This window comes from Hyperolius riggenbachi, chromosome 5 (genome assembly GCF_040937935.1).
Source record: "Hyperolius riggenbachi isolate aHypRig1 chromosome 5, aHypRig1.pri, whole genome shotgun sequence".
NCBI lineage: Eukaryota > Metazoa > Chordata > Amphibia > Anura > Hyperoliidae > Hyperolius > Hyperolius riggenbachi.
Window position 1 is genome coordinate 387894809 of NC_090650.1, and position 18259 is coordinate 387913067.

The window sequence follows — 18259 nt, forward strand, 5'->3', positions numbered from 1 at the left end:
TTGGTCCTCTTCTGACACAACAAAGCACAAGCAGACAAGTCACTGGTTAAGGGCTCTGCCTCTGACACAGGAGACCAGGGATTGAATCTCGGCTCTGCCTGTTCAGTAAGCCAGCACCTATTCAGTAGGAGACCTTCGGCAAGTCTCCCTAACACTGCTACTGCCTATAGAGCGCGTCCTAGTGGCTGCAGCTCTGGTGCTTTGAGTCCGCCAGGAGAAAAGCGCAATATAAATGTTCTATGTTTGTTTGTTTGTTTGTTTGTTTGAATCCAGATGGTAGTGGTGAAGATAACATGGGTAGGAGTGCCCTGCCAAAAAGGCTTAGAATCTACATCAACTGAAATGTCTCTGGCCAGGTATAAATATTAGTAGCAGTATATCAATATATGCAGGGATTTCTTGAGTCAGAAAGAGGGCAAAACAGGCGTGGCAGTCAGATGAATTTTGGGGAGAAAGAGGGGGTAGGTTGAAAACCAATGTATTCCTCCCAGCCAGGCATAAGCTGCCTCACGTATAACTACACCCTTACGCTTTTAGCCTAAACAATACGCAAACATATGTGACCTGCTAACTAATGTGCCGCCATGCAGAGCACATATTGGAGCATGACAGTGGATGCAGAGCATGCGTTAGAGTGTGACGATGTAACCATGTCTACCTCTCCTCTCTCCAGCTCCGTTCCCTGCGTCTCCCCGGCATCTTATGAACTGGCCACTAGAGCTCCAGACTCATGGTCATGTGACCGTATTAAGCCTGGAGCTCTAGTAGCCAGTTTAAAACTTGACGCGGAGGCGGCAACCTCGGCTGAGGTAGATAAGAATTCTGCAGCACGCACCATGCCAACTCTGCAGAGAAGGACCCCGATATCACCCATGGATAAATAGACACACCCACCCTGGTACTGAAAAAGTTAAATGCATGTACAATTATAACGAATAAAAAAAAGAATGCGACATAGAATTATTTCATTTTGTTACCTATAAACTTTGTAATGCACGTTTTAAATCTTTAATTTGTGTACATAAGCAGAGGAAGTCTGTTCTCGGCATTCGATTTCCTCTGTGTGTGTAAACAGGACTCCTGGTTCCCCTGATATACTTGTTCTATTGGTATAGGTGCATGAAGGGGTTGGCACAACTGAGAACTCAGGCTAATCCATACACATAAAAAGGCAATAAGCAGGTAAGGAAAATAAACACTAAAGTCAGGCATAAGACAATTGTAAAATAGAAACCTGTACAGGGTTCCTTTGCTTTTTAGGATGTGGACAAATTATCACTTTAAAGCATACATCAAGTTAGTATAGGTAGTTTTAAGAAAACATGAAGAGGCACCTTAGTGACATAGTAGCATGACGTACCGTATTTTTTGGACTATAAGACTCTCCTGAGCATAAGACACACCTAGGTTTAGAGGACAAAACCCAGGGGGAAATAATATATATATATATATATATATATATATATATATACACTAAACCTGGTGCATGCATGGTGAAGGGACATCTTGTGGATTATGCCCCCTCTGTACCTCATGCCCCCTTGTGCCTCTTGTCTCTGTGTCCTCCTCTGCCCCCCTTGTGTCCTCCTGTGTCCCCCATGTGAGTGCCTCTCTCCTCCTCATGTCCTCCTCTATGCTCCTTTGAGCCCCCTATACTATGTAACCTCGTCCTAAACAGAGACGTCAATAAAATGAAAATAATCCCATTTGAATGCAACCTAGAACTGGGTCAAACAAAGTCAACAGGAAGTTCATCTCGTTGGCCATCTCTAGTGCTAAATAAATTAAGATCCTACATTAACCCCCCTCCTCAGTCTCTGGCCACCTGACGGGAGCAGCAGTCTGCATGGACTACAGCTCCCAATATGTATCTCGGCCGAGAGAAATCTCCAAAGGTGGAATCTTTGAACTGCGGCCACTGTCTGGGCACTCCACGCAGATGAGGGCTACAGGAGCAGGCCCCTCACAGGTAAGCATTGGGCCCCCCCAACCCCTGGCCCCCCAATGGCATACTGAGTTAAAGCGGTATAAAACCCTGACATCGCCAGCGATCAGCAAAACGCTACCAAAGCGCCCACTGTGAACTAGCCCTCAGAGAATGTGTCACATTCCTCACTTGATACAATTAAGTAAACACAAGATAACATTATCTACAACTTCAGATGCGTCCACATTTCTCTGCACTGAGCTTTTAACTCCTGTGTTTAACTAATTGAATGCTGTTCTAGTAAAAAAAAATGTTGGTAGTATATAATATGCAGTAAATAATATTTTAGAGCAAAGAAGAAATGCTGGGTTTCATTCTGCTTTAAGATCCTCCGATTTAGGAAAGTTGATTTGAAAAAAAAGTTTGAAGGGTGCTTAGTGCCCCTTTAATATTACAATCGGTTTGTTACATAAAGAAATACAAACAAAAAAATAAATATGACTTACTGTTTTATTTCGTAATCGAATAATATCTGAGACAGAGCCAGCTCCACAATATTCCATTACTATCCACAGGTCAGTGTTTTTAAAGTAGCTGCCATAGTATTTTACTACGTAGTGGCTGCACAGAAAAGAGAAAAAAACATGTTAAAATCCAGATGAGAGCTTCTGTCAGTTCTGAAATGCCAAACACATGATTAGTTCTCCAGCCATGGGGACATTTTATTTACTGCATTTTCTTTATTTAGACTTTATTAGACCCCTCGAGAACTCCTGTTCCAAGAGATCGATAATTTTGATCGATTTTTGCTGAATAAATATCAAAATTATGCTCGATTTGCTATGTTGGAGCATAGATTTCTGGCAGATTTAATCACAGCGATGGAATCTGCCAGGAATCAAGGGGGAAAATCTATAACTGTATGGCCACCTTTAGAGCTTGGATGAAGTTCTCAGGTGTATGTTAACATAAAGCTAAGTCAGAAAGACATCAGCAATGATCTTAGAGAGATTATTGCTTCGGATCATCAGCCTAAAAAAAGATGTAACTTTACAGTAAAAAAAATATTCCTCACAAGTGAAAACCGTCCAAGATTGTTGCCATCCTTCCCAGGAGGGAAATTCATCTGACGCTCAGACCATGCAATGCTCAAAGATATTGTAGAAAATGCAAAAAGCTAGGAGAGTACAATAATGAGCTTAGATCTAACATCTTAACCACTTTACCCCCGCCCGTACGGATTTCTCCGTCCCTTTTTCCATCCTTTAACCCCCAGGGACGGAGAAATCCGTACTTTGCGCACTCCCGCCGCTGCCCGCGCTCCCGCTCATAAACACGCCGCCCGCCGCTAGTAAACACGCCGCCGCCCGCTCGCCCAGAGATCAACGAACGGGAAAATCCATTCCCGTTCGTTGATCTAAGCCCCGCAATGATCCGCTGCCGCTCGGCTGAGCAGCGCGATCATTGTGAGCAATAACAAACTCCCAGCCTCTTTCAACTTCCTGCAAGCGTCCGGAAGGACGCTTGCAGGTCGCATGAAACAAAAAGTTACTGTTGCCATCTTGTGGCCAAATAGTAAAACTACACCCTAAGCATTGTTTACACACAAATAAACTAGTTTTACACAAAAAATTAACTCCTTACCTCCCACACTCCCCAATTATTTTTTTTTGTAATTAAAAAAAAAATAAAAAAATTACAATTTAAAAAAAATACATAAATAGTTACCTTAGGGACTGAACTTTTTAAATATTTATGTCAAGAGGGTATAACACTGTTACTTTATAAACTATGGGCTTGTAATTAGGGATGGACGCAAAACTGAAAAAAATGCACCTTTATTTCCAATTAAAATATTGGCGGCAAACATTGTGATAGGGACATAATTTAAACGGTTTTATAACCGGGATAAATAGACATATACATTTAATGGGTTTTAATTACAGTAGCATGCATTGTTTAAAAACTATAAAGGCCGAAAACTGAAAAATAATAAATTTTTTCCCACATTTTTTCCTATTTTCCCATTAAAACACATTTAGAATAAAATTATTCTTGGCATAAAGTCCCACCTAAAGAAAGCCTAATTGGTGGCGAAAAAAACAAGATATAGTTCATTTCATTGCGATAAGTAATGATAAAATTATAGACGAATGAATGGAAGGAGCGCTGAAAGGTGAAAATTGCTCTGGTGGTCAGGGGGTAAAACCCCTCAGTTGGGAAGTGGTTAGTACACCTGAAGTAAAAAAAAAAAAAAATACTTACCTATCTAGAGGTAAGGCACTAGATTCCATAGAGCCTTCTATGGCCTCTCCATCATGTTGATCCAGTGCTGGGCCTAGTGAAAGTTCGTATGGTGTGTACCTAGCAGCCTTTGATGAATTGATGCCACACCATACAATTTTCTGTTAGATTATACTGCCAGATAGATAAAAATCTATCTGGCAGGTAAATCTAACGGAAAATCTAACAGAAAATTGTATGGTGTGTACCTAACATTAGACCACCTCGGTCCAATACATCATCATCTACCTTCCTCAAGCAGTCTTTGGAAGTACTCTTATCCCAGAGTACTTCCAAAGACAAGCCGATCCTTACTCTGCACGCACGAGTCCAGGCTGCGAATTCTGCCAATAACGCTAACAAAGCAAAATAAGGAATTACCCTGAACAGCTAAACTCAGGCTCCTCACTGACTCTTTGGGTGCCAGTGTGAGATGAAATACCAAAGATTATCCACTATCTCCAAGTGTTCTGCAGGTCTGGTTTTTAACCTATTTTTCCTTTTAGGTTAGCGCCTCTTCCCCCCCACTTGGATAGTTTTACTCCTGCTGGGAGTCTGTGGCCACCAGCTATAGCTGGGGTTCCTATTTTTCCTGTGAGTGCAACCACCTCAGGAGGATCCACTGCTGACCCGAGTAAAGACAGGCTAAAAACTTCACCTTCCTTATTGGTAGGTTGCTTTTAAAAGTAACCTTATTTTGATTGTACCTCTCTTCTTTTCTAGACCTCAAGAAACACATTTACTGCACCATGTGGACTCCTTGTATCTCTGTGTTTATATATGAAGGTGAAACGTCATGTCATCCCTTTGTAGTTTACCACTTTAACGCTTTCCAATCCTATGTCGGACTACGTCCGTCATTAGCACTTTCCTCCTTAGCACCAATGTCTGACACAGACAAGCAAATGACTGGCTAGTGCTATATAATATAAAACCGGCCACAGCACTACCTCGTTGTGATCAAAAGAAAAACCATTTGGACAAACTCCAATACATAGTTTATCACCAACCCCACCTCTGCAGCTCCGGCCCCCGACTCCCCTGCCACTCAGTACAACCACCACCGATTGTGGAGGCACTGCTAGCGGATCGGATCCTGTACTACATCCCACTTAAGCGATTAAAGTGCTGGACAAATGATCATCTATACCTGCAGCATAATAATGAAATTACACTACCGCACGTGCAAGGGGTGGAGCTACATCGCACAAGCTGATGCTGGCCCCCTGACACTGATGCAGGGCACAGACCCTCTAGAGCCTTGGTTCTGATCATTTTTTAGGATCACCCACGTCCTCCCAAGCACCCTGGCAGAAAAAGGCGCAGGTGAGGACGTGGGCGATCGTGAACAAGGATAGGAAAGGATTAATAAAGCAGCAGACATAAACTTTGATAGGTTGCACTTTATTTCCTACAGGAGTCTGGAGAGATTTACATTTTAAAGAGAACCCGAGGTGGTTCCTAAGAATGATATCCACACAGAGGCTGGGTCTGCCTATACAGCCCAGCCTCTGTTGCCATGTAGTGTCCCCCCAGGCCCCTCCCCCCCACGCTCTGCTATGCCCCCATAAATCACAGCCGCGCTGTCGACACGCAGCATGTTGCAGCGGGCTGTGTTTACCTATGTAGTGTCACTCTCGCCGCTCCCCCTGCCTCCTGCATAGCTCTAGTCCCCGCCCGCGTCTCTTCCCTCCAATCAGCGGGGACCAGAGCTATGCAGGAGGCGGGGGAGCAGCGAGAGTGACACTACATAGGTAAACACAGCCCGCTGCGACATGCTGCGTGTTGACAGCACGCTGTGATTTATGGGGGCATAGCAGAGCGCAGGGGGGGCGGGGCCTGGAGGACACTACATAGCAACAGAGGCTGGGCTGTATAGGCAGACCCAGCCTCTGTGTGCGGATATCATTCTTAGAAACCCTCTCGGGTTCTCTTTAATATAATTTTTTGAAACGTCATTAATGTGAACCTTGGCATTCAACTAACATCAACCAGTAATGTTCTTGCAATAACCTGTCTGATGTTTAGAATTCTGTGATGTGCTGGAGTCTGCAGAAAAATAGAACAAAGCAAAGTTCAGCATCGCTCAGAAGGAATCCTGTAAGTGACCACAGAGTTCAGCTATACATGGCTCAGTGGTTTCAGAACTGCAGCACTCAGCACTTCACAGGACAGTAGCCAGTAACAGCATACAGGAAGAAACAGTCATCACCCGTATATACAACAACAATGCAAAATTTGTAAAGCGCTTTTCTCCCATAGGACCCAAAGCGCATAAGCTTGTCTCAGATCAGTACATAGTAATGTGTACAGAGGGAAAAATTATGTGATCATAAATGCCAGCCTAAACAGGAGGCTTTTCAGTTTTGGATTTAATCATGTCCAGGGCTGGAGCTGTCTTGATTAAGTTCGGCAAGGGATTCCAAATGGTAGGGGCAGCATGTCAGAAAGCTCTGGTTTCAAAGGTTTTTAGTTGGACTGTAAGGGTGGTCAAGTTATTGGATCCTTCTGATCAGAGGTTGGGGGGGAGGTGTGAGGCAGTTGCAACAAATCCTTTAGGTATCCAGGGCTTTGGTCGGGTAGGGATTTAAATGTCAGCATGCCAATTTTAAAAAGGATTCTCTATTTTATGGGTAGCCAGTGTAGTGAGCAAAGGATGGGTGTTATGTGGCAATAGCAGGGTTGGCTTGTTAACAGTGTTGCGGCAGCATTCTGTACTAGCTGCAGGCAATATAGGACTTTATTTTTAAAAGGAGAGAGAATGGTGCAATATATTTACTTCAGTTTGCAAACAATGCAAAAGAAATGCAATATCTTTGGTGCAAAACCTTTCATTCAACTGTAAAAGAAATGCATGTACAAGATCGCATAACTTTGCAAGCTTATCTCACATGCCCAATGTTCCACTCCTCAGAAGTTGACTGTGGCCAGTGACGGACATCAATAAGGGTACGTGGTAGGCCTGGAGTCCAAGCAAGCTTAATGCAGGGTGATGACAATTATTGGTCACTATCACATGGCACACAGAGCTTGCTTGGACTCCAGACCTACCACGTACCCTTTTTGATGTTCCCCCGATTGCAACAGTCAACATCCGAGGAGTGGAACATTGAGCATGTGAGATACGCTGGCAAATTTATGCAATCTTGTACATGCATTTATTTTTCAATTTGCAAACTGAATTAAAGGTAACTGCACCATAGAGGCACCCTCTCCTTTTTCAGATACAGACACCTGTCAAATACCACCGCTGAGAGAGCTGCACTGGATGCTACCTTTCATTGTCTGACGCTGGCATTGGAGAACGGATTCACTTTGGACAGAATATCCTTTAGTCCTGGTTGCAACATGGAGCACGCATATATTTGTCTATTGGACAGGTCTTTATTTGGAAGCCTTTGCAATAGTCCAGCCGTGAGATGATCAAGGCGTGAACTAGGGTTGGAAGATCCTCTGATGGAATGAGGTAATCAATTTTTGAAGACACGCTTAATGCCTAAACCTGCTTACCTGTCACATTGCTGCATTATAGAGATTTCCTTAATAATTTCTTGAAGGTCTGATTCCACAGGAACCTGCTTGATGGCCACGACCTGCCCAGACTCCTTGTGAATGGCTTTGAACACGCTTCCATATGAGCTACGCAGATGGAGAAACAAAGATAAGCTGTAACAAATAAGAAATATTGGACAAAAACCTCAAAGACTTCTCATAATAAAAACTGCTGTAATTCCACCACTGAGTTTAATATGAGATAAGAGAGAGAAGGAAAAAAAAAAAGGACAAAGATTTACAGAGGAAAAGTCCTCTCCATGACCTGCATTACATAAAGCTTCACGTCATAGACTGGCGCACACACATACACACACAGCAACACACACACACATCAGACGCACAATATGCTTCTGGCAGCGACTCCCTACAGGGGAAATGTAAGAATCTTCCCACATCAATCCACAGCAACAGCTAACAGCAGTCTCGTTTTATTAAAAAAGTAAATTATCTGCTCAGTGATCCCAAAAGGTTGAGACCCGTATGCGATACGCTTTTTATTTAAACTAATAAAAACTGTCCCAGGATTAGCTTTTCCGGACTCGCACCCTTTGTCAGATCGCTTGAATCAGTACTGAGCTGTAACACATAACTGATCACATAAACACAGTTTAACACTTATGCTAGGTACACACCTAGAAAGGAACCAGCGAAGTAGTATCTGGTGGTCCATTTACCAGCAGCATAATTTTGCATGCACAGTCATAAATGGGAATTCAGTGATGTGAAGGGAAAATATATCACAGAGGTGAAGGTGGCTGTAAAGGTGTTAACTACTTACAGCTACCAATGTAAGGCCTCTTTTCCACAGACTGTTGATAGGCAGTGAAATGCCTCTCAAACTCTCACAACTGATTGCTGCTGCCTGGCAACTGCTTGCTGCTGCCTGGCAACTGCTTGCTTACCTACAACGTAAGGCTCTCTATTATTGCTGCACAGATCAGCGGGTGGAAGGGTTAATCACTCACCTGCTCACCTGTAAATCAAAAAATATAGAAACTCTGCCCCTCCATCTGTAAGACAGCCGCAATCATGTTTCCTCCTTCTGAGGCTCCATGGCCACCCTCACCTGCTTGCCCCAGCCCGCTCCCCCGCTCGCCAGCCATCAATCAGGCCGCAGTTGGTGAGCCAGTAGGGGTGACCACAATGCTTTAGAAGACATTAGGAGGAAGAAAAAAATCACAGCAGCTGTGCTGAGGAAGGGGGTGGAGATTCTGTCCCTAATGATTTATGGGCCAGCAGGTAAGTAATCAACCCTACCATCTACCGATCCTAGCAGCTGTGATTGAGTCTAATGGTGGCCACTAATGATCCAATCTTTTTCATCAAATTTTACCAAATCTATGTAAATTGAGTGAATATACTGAATGGATAATTGTTTTTCTCATTAGTTTATGTTCACCTCAGATGTCCTTTAAGCTAAATAACAGGTAAAATCGTTTTTTAAGTGGCTTCAGTGTCTCTTTAAGGTGCCCATTAATGGTACAATTCTTTCATCAGATACAATCTTTTGACGCGACTGGAACGATCGGAACTAATAAGAAGGCAATTATAGATGGTCCTCATTTACAGAATGATTCTTTCTTCAAATTCCATCATAAAAATCCAACTTTCGGATCGATTTTATCCTATTTAGCAATCAACATAGAGGAATCGTTCCTTATTGATTGCCTTCATAAAATGGCAAATTTTCTTTACAAATTGATCATTCAAATCTCATCGAAAGATCGCATTTGGTGAAAAAATTGTACCGTTAATGGGCACCCTTAAATTGAATAAAAATAGTAAGATTGGCTGAAAAATATTGTATTATTAGTGGCCACCATTACATTGCAGTCTCTGTTTTACACTGGAAGTATTCTTTAAAAAAAAAACCTGCAGCAACATTGCATCCGCAATCTTTTGTACTAGTGGTGATCCTGAAAGTCAAATAAACAGCCAATTTTGGTGCCACAGGAACCTAATTTTACAATGGCTGAAGCTAAACTTGCTGATTAGTTAACTGGAGTATTAAATAATGAATAAGGAGGATCGATGATATACAAATATTTCTGAGTTTATGCAAATATATATACATTTCTTTGCAAATACTGTATATACTCGAGTATAAGCCTATATTTTTGGGCCAAAAAAGTGCCCCAAAAATGAGGGTTTTGGCTTATACTCGAGTCGCTACTCTTAGTAGCCCCCACAGTGCCCCCGCTATATGCACAGTGGTGCATCATCTGAGGGAGACCACGCACTTGACATTTTCATGTAACGTCCCAGCTAACCTCATCCCGAGTTGTAGCCTTGGGAGGCATACAGGGACAGTGTCTACTGAGTGGTGAGAAACCTTGCATCCCTATATCAAGTTTTAGATACAGGATTATGTGGCTCTGCATTCCTTGCTTTACCTTTATGCCAGCTTAAACTTTGCAAAGGTTCTTTGCATGTCCATCTCCATTGTAGGCCTATGTTCTGGCTCATTATTGCAATCTGCTAAATTTATGCTGCTTTTCTAATATATGGTTGTGGCTGGCCATGGCTGTGAGTGGTGTTGTGGTTGTGGCTTTTGCCACCCCCGGCTTATACTCGGGTCAAACATTTTTACAGTTTTTAAAGGTAAAAGTTGGGGGGTCGGTTTATATTCGGGTTTGGCTTATACTCGAGTATATAGGTAAATGCAGCTTGAAATTGGACCAACCAATTTAAACCTGGGTGGGACTTGATTGGTCTATTTTCAAGCTGCATAGATTTGCATAAAAAATTACATACATTTGCATTAATTTGGAAATATTTGCATCTCGTTGATCATCCCCAATAATGAATGAGTTGCAAATTAATTAACACCAAAATCTGATAAGCCTCCTGCAATTTTCTATCTCAACCCCCACAAAATTCCGGAAAATTTGCCCTTTTGTTAAAGTTTATTATAATTCATAGTGCAGAATAGGGGTTCTCCTTTTTCAATATTTGGAATCAAAAGGTTTTAACCTCCCTAGTGGTAGTGACAGATATATACATATACAATACAAAACATGCTGTGAACAGTATTGATGTGCGTACACGTCAATACTCTTCTGCACTGTATACTAGTCCCTTGCTTGACACATGTTGGCAAGTTACAGGGAAAAAAAAAAAAAGAGGTTATGAATATTAATTGGATCACTTTTTGCACAGAAATACTGGGAAAATGTAAGGCCAGGGAGGGTTAATAGAAGAAAAGTAACAGCAAGCATGTCAAAGACGAGGGTTGTTGTTTTTTTTTAGCAGCCATGTTATTGTGTGTCTTCCTACAGTATATTCACGCTCTCCTGTAGTTCCTGTGAGGTTTATTCAGTGTAACTTCCCACATTAAATATATTAATAATAATAACATTTGCATAGAGGGTGTTGGACTCAATGCACTTGAGAGCAGCAGCCACTAAGGGCCCATTCACACTAGGTGCTTGATTCACTAAACCGTGATAACTGATATCACGGTCGCACTAGCGTTTTGCGTGCGTTATAACATGCATAATGGTTTTCATGTGCAATTGCAAATTTTCACATGAAAACATGGCCGTTTTCGCGCAAAAACAGTTACGCGCATTATAATACACGCAAACCGGTAGCGCAACCATGATCAGTTATCACGGTTTAGTGATCCAAGCTCTAGAAGCACTTTGTTAAGCGTTTTGCGATTAGCTTTTTTAAAAATCACTACCATTCACTTTCACTAAAATCCCGTACGCGATCGTAAAATCGTGGACATTTTTTCCGTGATTTTTACCGCAATTTTAATGAAAGTGAATGGGAGCGATTTTAAAAACCGCTATACAATCTAACTGCTCAGAAAAGCGCTTCTAGAGTGAATGGGCCCTAAGGGTGTGCTCAATGGGTCTTCCTGGAGAATTGTGGAGTCTTTCCCAAGGACTGCTTGCTAAATAGGTAACTGGCTACAGACAGGATTGGCACCCTGGTTTCCTGTATCAAAGGTGATGAGGTGATGTCTTTATCCTGTACACTATCCAGACATGAACTACTGGATGATCACCAATATGATCCTGCGATGTTCGACATTACATTTTTTTAAAATGTACAAACACCAAACAACTGGTTAATTAAGACTGCACAGTTACATGCATTCATCTGGCTTTGTTCTAGGATTAAAAGGCCCTAAAGTCCAATCTACACGATACAATTCTTTGTGCGATTAAATCACGATTCTATTTATGATCCGATTAAATCCAATTCAATTTGCCATAGCAAAACAATGACAAATCGAATTGAATCGAATCCCAATCAGATATGTCGGATTTAATCGGATCGTAAATAGAATCGGAATCGAATAGCTCAAAGAATCGTAACATGTAGATGGGGCTTTAGGCCCATACAGCTTTTTAGATAAGCGCCTTGCACACAGAAGCTCTCCGAAGTTACATGGACAGCATTCAGAAGTAAAAGAATATCACTAGCCTGGTGCTCAGTGACTGATAAGAGCTGCAAGAAAAAAAAGAAACGAACCTTTTTAACCCTTTAGGCACTTTTTTTTTTTTTTTTTTTTTTTTAAGCAACAGGTTCTTCTGAGAACTTACAACAAGGCTAGCCTTCTGAAGCAGAGGACATTTTGACTTATTTTCCTTTAAAGATTTTTTTCTACACTTTCTTGCTCCAGACAGAGTGGCTAAAAGCGGCACACGTTTTAATTGCATGATTTTAAATCCATCTTAATTCTGTGTTTATCCTGGTGTGATCCAACAATAACAACATTACACAGGCGATCAACAAAGTAGCCACGCAACTAGGGGTGACCCAGGACCACTAGGAAAGTTATGGGACATACACTCAAATAACTATTTTTATCAAAAAATTGGACCCCTTTTTAAAAAAAAAAAAAATATCACCCTTAAAAAGGAACCAGAGGTGAGAGACATGTGGAGGCTGCCATATTTATTTCCTTTTTAACACTAGTTCCCTAGCAAACTGCTGATCTTCTGGCATCAGTAGTGTCTTGAGTCACAACCCTGTAACAAGCATGCAGCTAATTTAGTCAGACTGGAGTCAGAGCTCCTGATCTGCATGCTTGTTCAGGGTCTACTGTTAAAAGATTTAGAGACACGGGATCAGGGGGACAGCCAGGCAATGTGCATTGTTTAAAAAATAAATATGGCAGCCTCCATATCTCGCTCACCTCAGGTTCCCTTTAAAGTAAATCAGCAGAACATAGGCGATGCCATGGTGGCAGATTTCTGAAGTTAAAGTTCTTATGTGCACCTAAACCTGGCCACACAAATGCCAAAAACCGCCTAACCCAGCGGTTCTGTCCAGCTAATGGGGGTCACTTACAATCTAGGGTGGGTGCTGAGGTGATGCTGCATAACTAAAAGGGGGTGTTACTAACTGCAGTCCCCATGTGGAGAAATGTCTATGTCCTCTACAAGATTGATTCTTTATCCTTGTTATGGTCATTCGGGGGGTGCTGGATAATGGGAGGTGTCACTGGCTATTTGGAGGGGGGGAGGGGTGTTGCTGCCAGGAGTTGGGGTAGTCATTGACTACTTGGCAGGGAGGGGTAGCTGCCTAATAAGGATCATAACAGCATGTTGGTAGTTGCTTTTGCCAAGGGGTTGCCTTGAAAAAAAATGTAAAGCCTTCAAGGGCACCCTCACCTAAAAAAAAAAGTTTAAGATACACTGGCCTAACCAAACTGATGCTCACTATGCAAAACACTGACTGTCGAGTATTTCTTGATATAAATCCTCCCTACTGCAGCCTCTGACATAAAATGTTCAGCTTGAATGGTGTATATCATTTATAGCGAACACACAAAGCACCCCCCCCCCCCCCCCATCACCAAGCTCACTTACATACATAGAGGAAGAAGTAACTGCTTCCACAACTCTTTGAAGTCTAATAATTCATCCAGTTAATAAAGGCTCTTGCATGTGTTATAGGAACACAAGTCATATTGGCAATGTTCGCTTCCTCACAATACATCTGCCTTGGTGGCTCTTTATCAAAGATTTTCAGCGGAATACAAGGAACATCTGGCCTCGCTGTCTAGTTCTGATTGTGCTATTATCTTTCCATTGCTGCAGCACTGTGATGTGGATCCCACAGAAGGAACATCTGTTATCCTACTGCCTCTGTGTGTCACTACGCATTGCCGTCTATTAGCTGGATACTTTGCGCTAATCTCTATTTTTGGAATAAATGGTGTGCCATAAAAGTACAGACATTCTACAACATATATTATACACACAAGATTATTTTTATCTATATCCTGTAGCAAAGAAGAACCCGCCTCTTCTGTTATTAAAGTGGAAATGCACTTGGCCAGTTTCCTGACTTATTAGTAAATAAGCAGACTAGTTATAAACAGGGTATGCCTAAAAAGTATACAGGTAGTCCCCGACTTACTAACGACCCGCCGATAGGAACGGCATGGATTCGGTGTTTCCATGGGAACAAGTAAAAAAAAAAAAAAAAAACTTTTTCCAAATTGGACAAGTAGGTTTTGAGAAAATCGATTTTAAAAAAATTCAAAGAAAAAATGGCTTTTAAACTTGTATAAGCAGGTACAGAGGGCAGAGGTGACACAGAGGGGGACACTGGAGGCACAGAGAGGTACAGAGGGGAACAATGGAGGCACAGGGGGGGGGGGGCGCAGAGGAGGTACAGAGGGCAGAGGTGACACAGAGGGGGACACTGGAGGCACAGAGGAGGTACAGGGGACAGAGATAGCACATCGCTCTGACTTAAGAACAGATTTAGGTTAAGAACAAACAGACAGTCCCTATCTCATTTGTTAGCCGGGCAATATTTAACATGTGTGTATATTATATATATATATATATATATATATATGTGTGTATAATATATATATATATATATATATATATATATATATATATATATATATATATATATATATATATATATATATATATGTGTATATATATATATATATATATATATATATATATATATTCTAAAAAATATTTTAAAAAAACCTCTAAGATACACATTGTTTTACTTGTGTTTCTCCTCCTTGTCTACCACAGATTCAGAAGTGACCATCCGAAAATATTCTACCCATGTGACCACGCTTCGGCACTGCCCCTTCTCCACCATGTAACTATAGGTCTGTGAAGGCAACTTAGCACTGGTGTTCTGAAATATATATAGCAAAGTCCCCGTTATCCAAATCAGGCAACCGAAAGTCTCAACTAACTGGCATGCCTGAGGTATAGTGGGGACTGTGTTGGGCTGGTTTGCAGGCTTGAAAAATACTTACTGAGCATCCAGAGATATTTAGCGGCCTTCCTTCAGCACCTAGTGGGCTTCTAGCAGCTTCCGGTGTCTGTGCACGCAAGTCGACGTGTCACATGATCCGATGCAGGTCAGGTGACATGCCAGCTTGCGTGCACAAAGGCGAAAAGCAGTAAAGAGCCCGCTATGTGTTGCGGGAATGCTGCTAGCTATCGCTGGATTCTCGGTAAGTATTTAGGGTGGAACATTTGTGCTTTTTGGGCCGGTTGCTCAAGCAACTGGCAAGCACAAGTATCTGGCGTCAGGAAATACCCGCTGGTGCCAGATACTCGGGACTTTGCTGTACTCTGAACAGCCCCCTAAGTGAGGTTCATAAGTAGTGTGGTCTGCTGGGGGATGACAAGCTTAATTTACCTTTGGTGGACTTCTCACTAGCCCACCTTCTGTATGCGCACCACCATCTTCTCCAGCCAGACCCACACCTGCAGCAGTTTCAAGCACGGCTGTGGAGTCGGAGTTGAGGAGTCAGAGCAATTTTGGGTACCTGAAGTCAGAGGTTTCATAAACTGAGAGGTCTGAGTCAGTTGATTTTTGTACCGGCTCCACAGCCCTGGTTTCAAGCTTTCATTCAGTCCCTGGCTGCTGCATTGCATGCCGGGAGATGTATTCCTTCAATGTGAGTACACCCCACCCTCATAATGTGTCCCACTCCTTCACCCCTTAGATTGTAAGCTTATTTGGCAAGGCCTTCATAATCATTACATCTGAAATGGATGCAATGTCCAAAAAAATGCTGCAGGCTGTAGATAATGCAAATAAAATTTCAATTTAGTAGAACGGGTACATAGAAAAAAAAACATCGCTATCGGGCAGAACGTCATTTCCCTGGAAAAATTGAAGATTTCAGTTATATTAGAAATGGGACCTAAAGGCCCGGTACTCACTAGAAGGTGGATCGGGGAACATTCAGCGCCGCGACCCGACGAACAAGCGTCCCTGATTCATCTTCCAACTTGCAGGAAAATGCAATGTCATGTGACGGCACATGGCGGGCGCAAGCAGGTACAAACGATTGCGGCACTTTGCGCGGGAGTCATCGGGATCTTGAAGATCCGATATGACAAATAATTGCTGTGCAGCAGTTCATTTAATCGCGCCCACATGTAGACATCGCGAAATCGTGGAAATGATTGCTCGTCTAGCAAAAATATGCCAGTCGCTGGAAAAAGAAAATCTCTTGAAAAATTGTGACATGGGTACGTAGCCCAACTCTCACTGATGCAGAGGGTGGGTTGAAAATGCCTTCTTTTGCCAGTCAGGATGCCCTATGCAAGCCACATGAGATTACATCAATAACAGCCATTTTAGACAAATAGCCTCTGCCAGGAATAGGTTTCTTCACCAAAAGGGTCTATGAAAAAATGATAGGCAGATAATTAGCATGACAGCCATGCAACTGGTATTGCTTAAAAGGAAATAAATATGGCAGCCTCCATATCCCTCTCGCTTCAGTTGTCCTTCAAAGGACATCCGAGGTGAAAATAAGCTAATGAGATAAACAATTGCATCTATCCTCCTACATTGACTTTTAGTAATCCCACAGTTTTATTTTATATTTAAATCCACTTTTTAAGTTTTTACTGTTTCATTGTCTCTGCTCAATGACACATGCATTGAAGTATGCCAGAGCTAAAATATATGAACTATTGACCCTTTTTATATCTCTTTGCAGCTCTTAGAAGCCATTTACTGCCAGGAAAGTTTTCTGGCTGCAATTCCTTATCAGTGAAGGTTACTCTAGTCTGATGCAGTCCTGACCCAGACAGAAACTGTCACTTGCATACCCGATTTTTAAATCTTTCAGGCAGAAAAAGAAAAAAAGGAACGCAGCATAGTTATTTGTGTGCTTGGCATTGTACATACACGTCTATCTCATCATGTCACATGTCACCTCCGATGTCCTTTAATGATTAGTGAAAAATTCAGCCTGTATACAGAGTCTATTTTACCAGAAGTTTAATTTTTCAGAGGCTTATCTGAAACTGTAAATCTGTAAAAAGACAGCTGATAAATGTATCAGTTGTGGATAGTATAGTGCCCCATGTTTTCCATGTTTCTTCCCAGACTGATGAGGTCTAAGCATCTCGGCCGCACTGTCTGATTACAGCCTCACAATCCAGAGACCAGTCAAGAAATTGTATTCCTCGGAGATTGCTTATAATTAAGTGTAATGAAGATAAAAGAGAGCCAAAACAAAACAAATTGTAAGAAAAGTTTCTTTCTGTAGACAGAGGTCACTGGGAAAATGCTGCTAATGTTCAGCAACAGGAAGTTGCAATCAGCAATCGTGCTCTGTGCATGGTGAGGAAGAGGTTTCCGTTACTATGAATAGATACAATGAAACATTACTATATCAGCAAAGCAATGGCTGCTACTGGACAGGATCTCTGCCAGGATGACCAGAGAAATGTCTGATTTAAAGGGAGTCCTGAAGTACATAAGTGGTTGGACAATACGTCTTTTTTCAACCAATCTATGTAACTATGTAAACTTATATAAGATAGAGTGGACCTTCAGGCGTTAGATAACTACTACGCTTGTCACCCAAGCCAAAAAAAGTGCTATGTATGATGTTCTGAAACAACTCATCTATCTTTTTTATGGTAGTCATGCAACAGCTTGAATCATGCCATTATTTGCAACAAGGAAAGGATCCGCAAGCTTCAGCTCAGTTCATATAAAACCGGCAATCTTTATTGGAAAAAATCCATATATAAGACTTATGGTGGCCATACACGGTACAATAAAAACATTCGATTTTCCCGTTTATTCGATCTAAATGATCGAATTGAATGAAAGTTGAAAATTATTTTTTTTTTTCGATCAAGAAATTCGAACGATTATCCCGTTTTTTCGGGAAAAATGATCGGACATGCTGGAAAAATCTTTATATTCGATCCAACGGAATAATCGAACTAAATTATCTAATTGAAAAATTGTACCATGTATGGCCACCTTTAGACATCTTCAGGATCAAATTGACGCATATCGGGCTAAAGATGCACCCTTAGTCATAGTTCTAAAGCGAGAAAGGAGTGGATCCTTTATAGGTGGGTGGAGGAAAAACCCCACCGAACCCCCTAGTGTCCAGACTTCCAGGATTTCTTCAAGATACTCAACATGTGCTTTCTAGCCTTAGCCAGTTTATGTGGGAGGATGGTTTCCAGTGGGTAACCTTGGATGTCGCTTCATTGTATTCCC

General features: G+C 41.9%; 1 protein-coding gene across 3 annotated transcripts in view; it reads right to left on the bottom strand.

The window, feature by feature from the left end:
• The window catches only part of STK3 (serine/threonine kinase 3), a 308764-nt gene that overhangs the window by 250320 nt on the left and 40185 nt on the right, over positions 1-18259 (bottom strand). For all 3 annotated transcript variants that reach the window (XR_011020954.1, XM_068237715.1, XM_068237716.1), the window contains exons 3-4: positions 7721-7849; positions 2434-2548 (exon numbers count right to left, since the gene is read on the bottom strand). Coding sequence is in view for 2 of the 3 variants with exons in the window: in XM_068237715.1 (XP_068093816.1) it covers positions 2434-2548; positions 7721-7849 (244 nt within the window). In the remaining variant the exon portion in view is untranslated. The remainder of the gene's footprint in view (positions 1-2433; positions 2549-7720; positions 7850-18259) is intronic.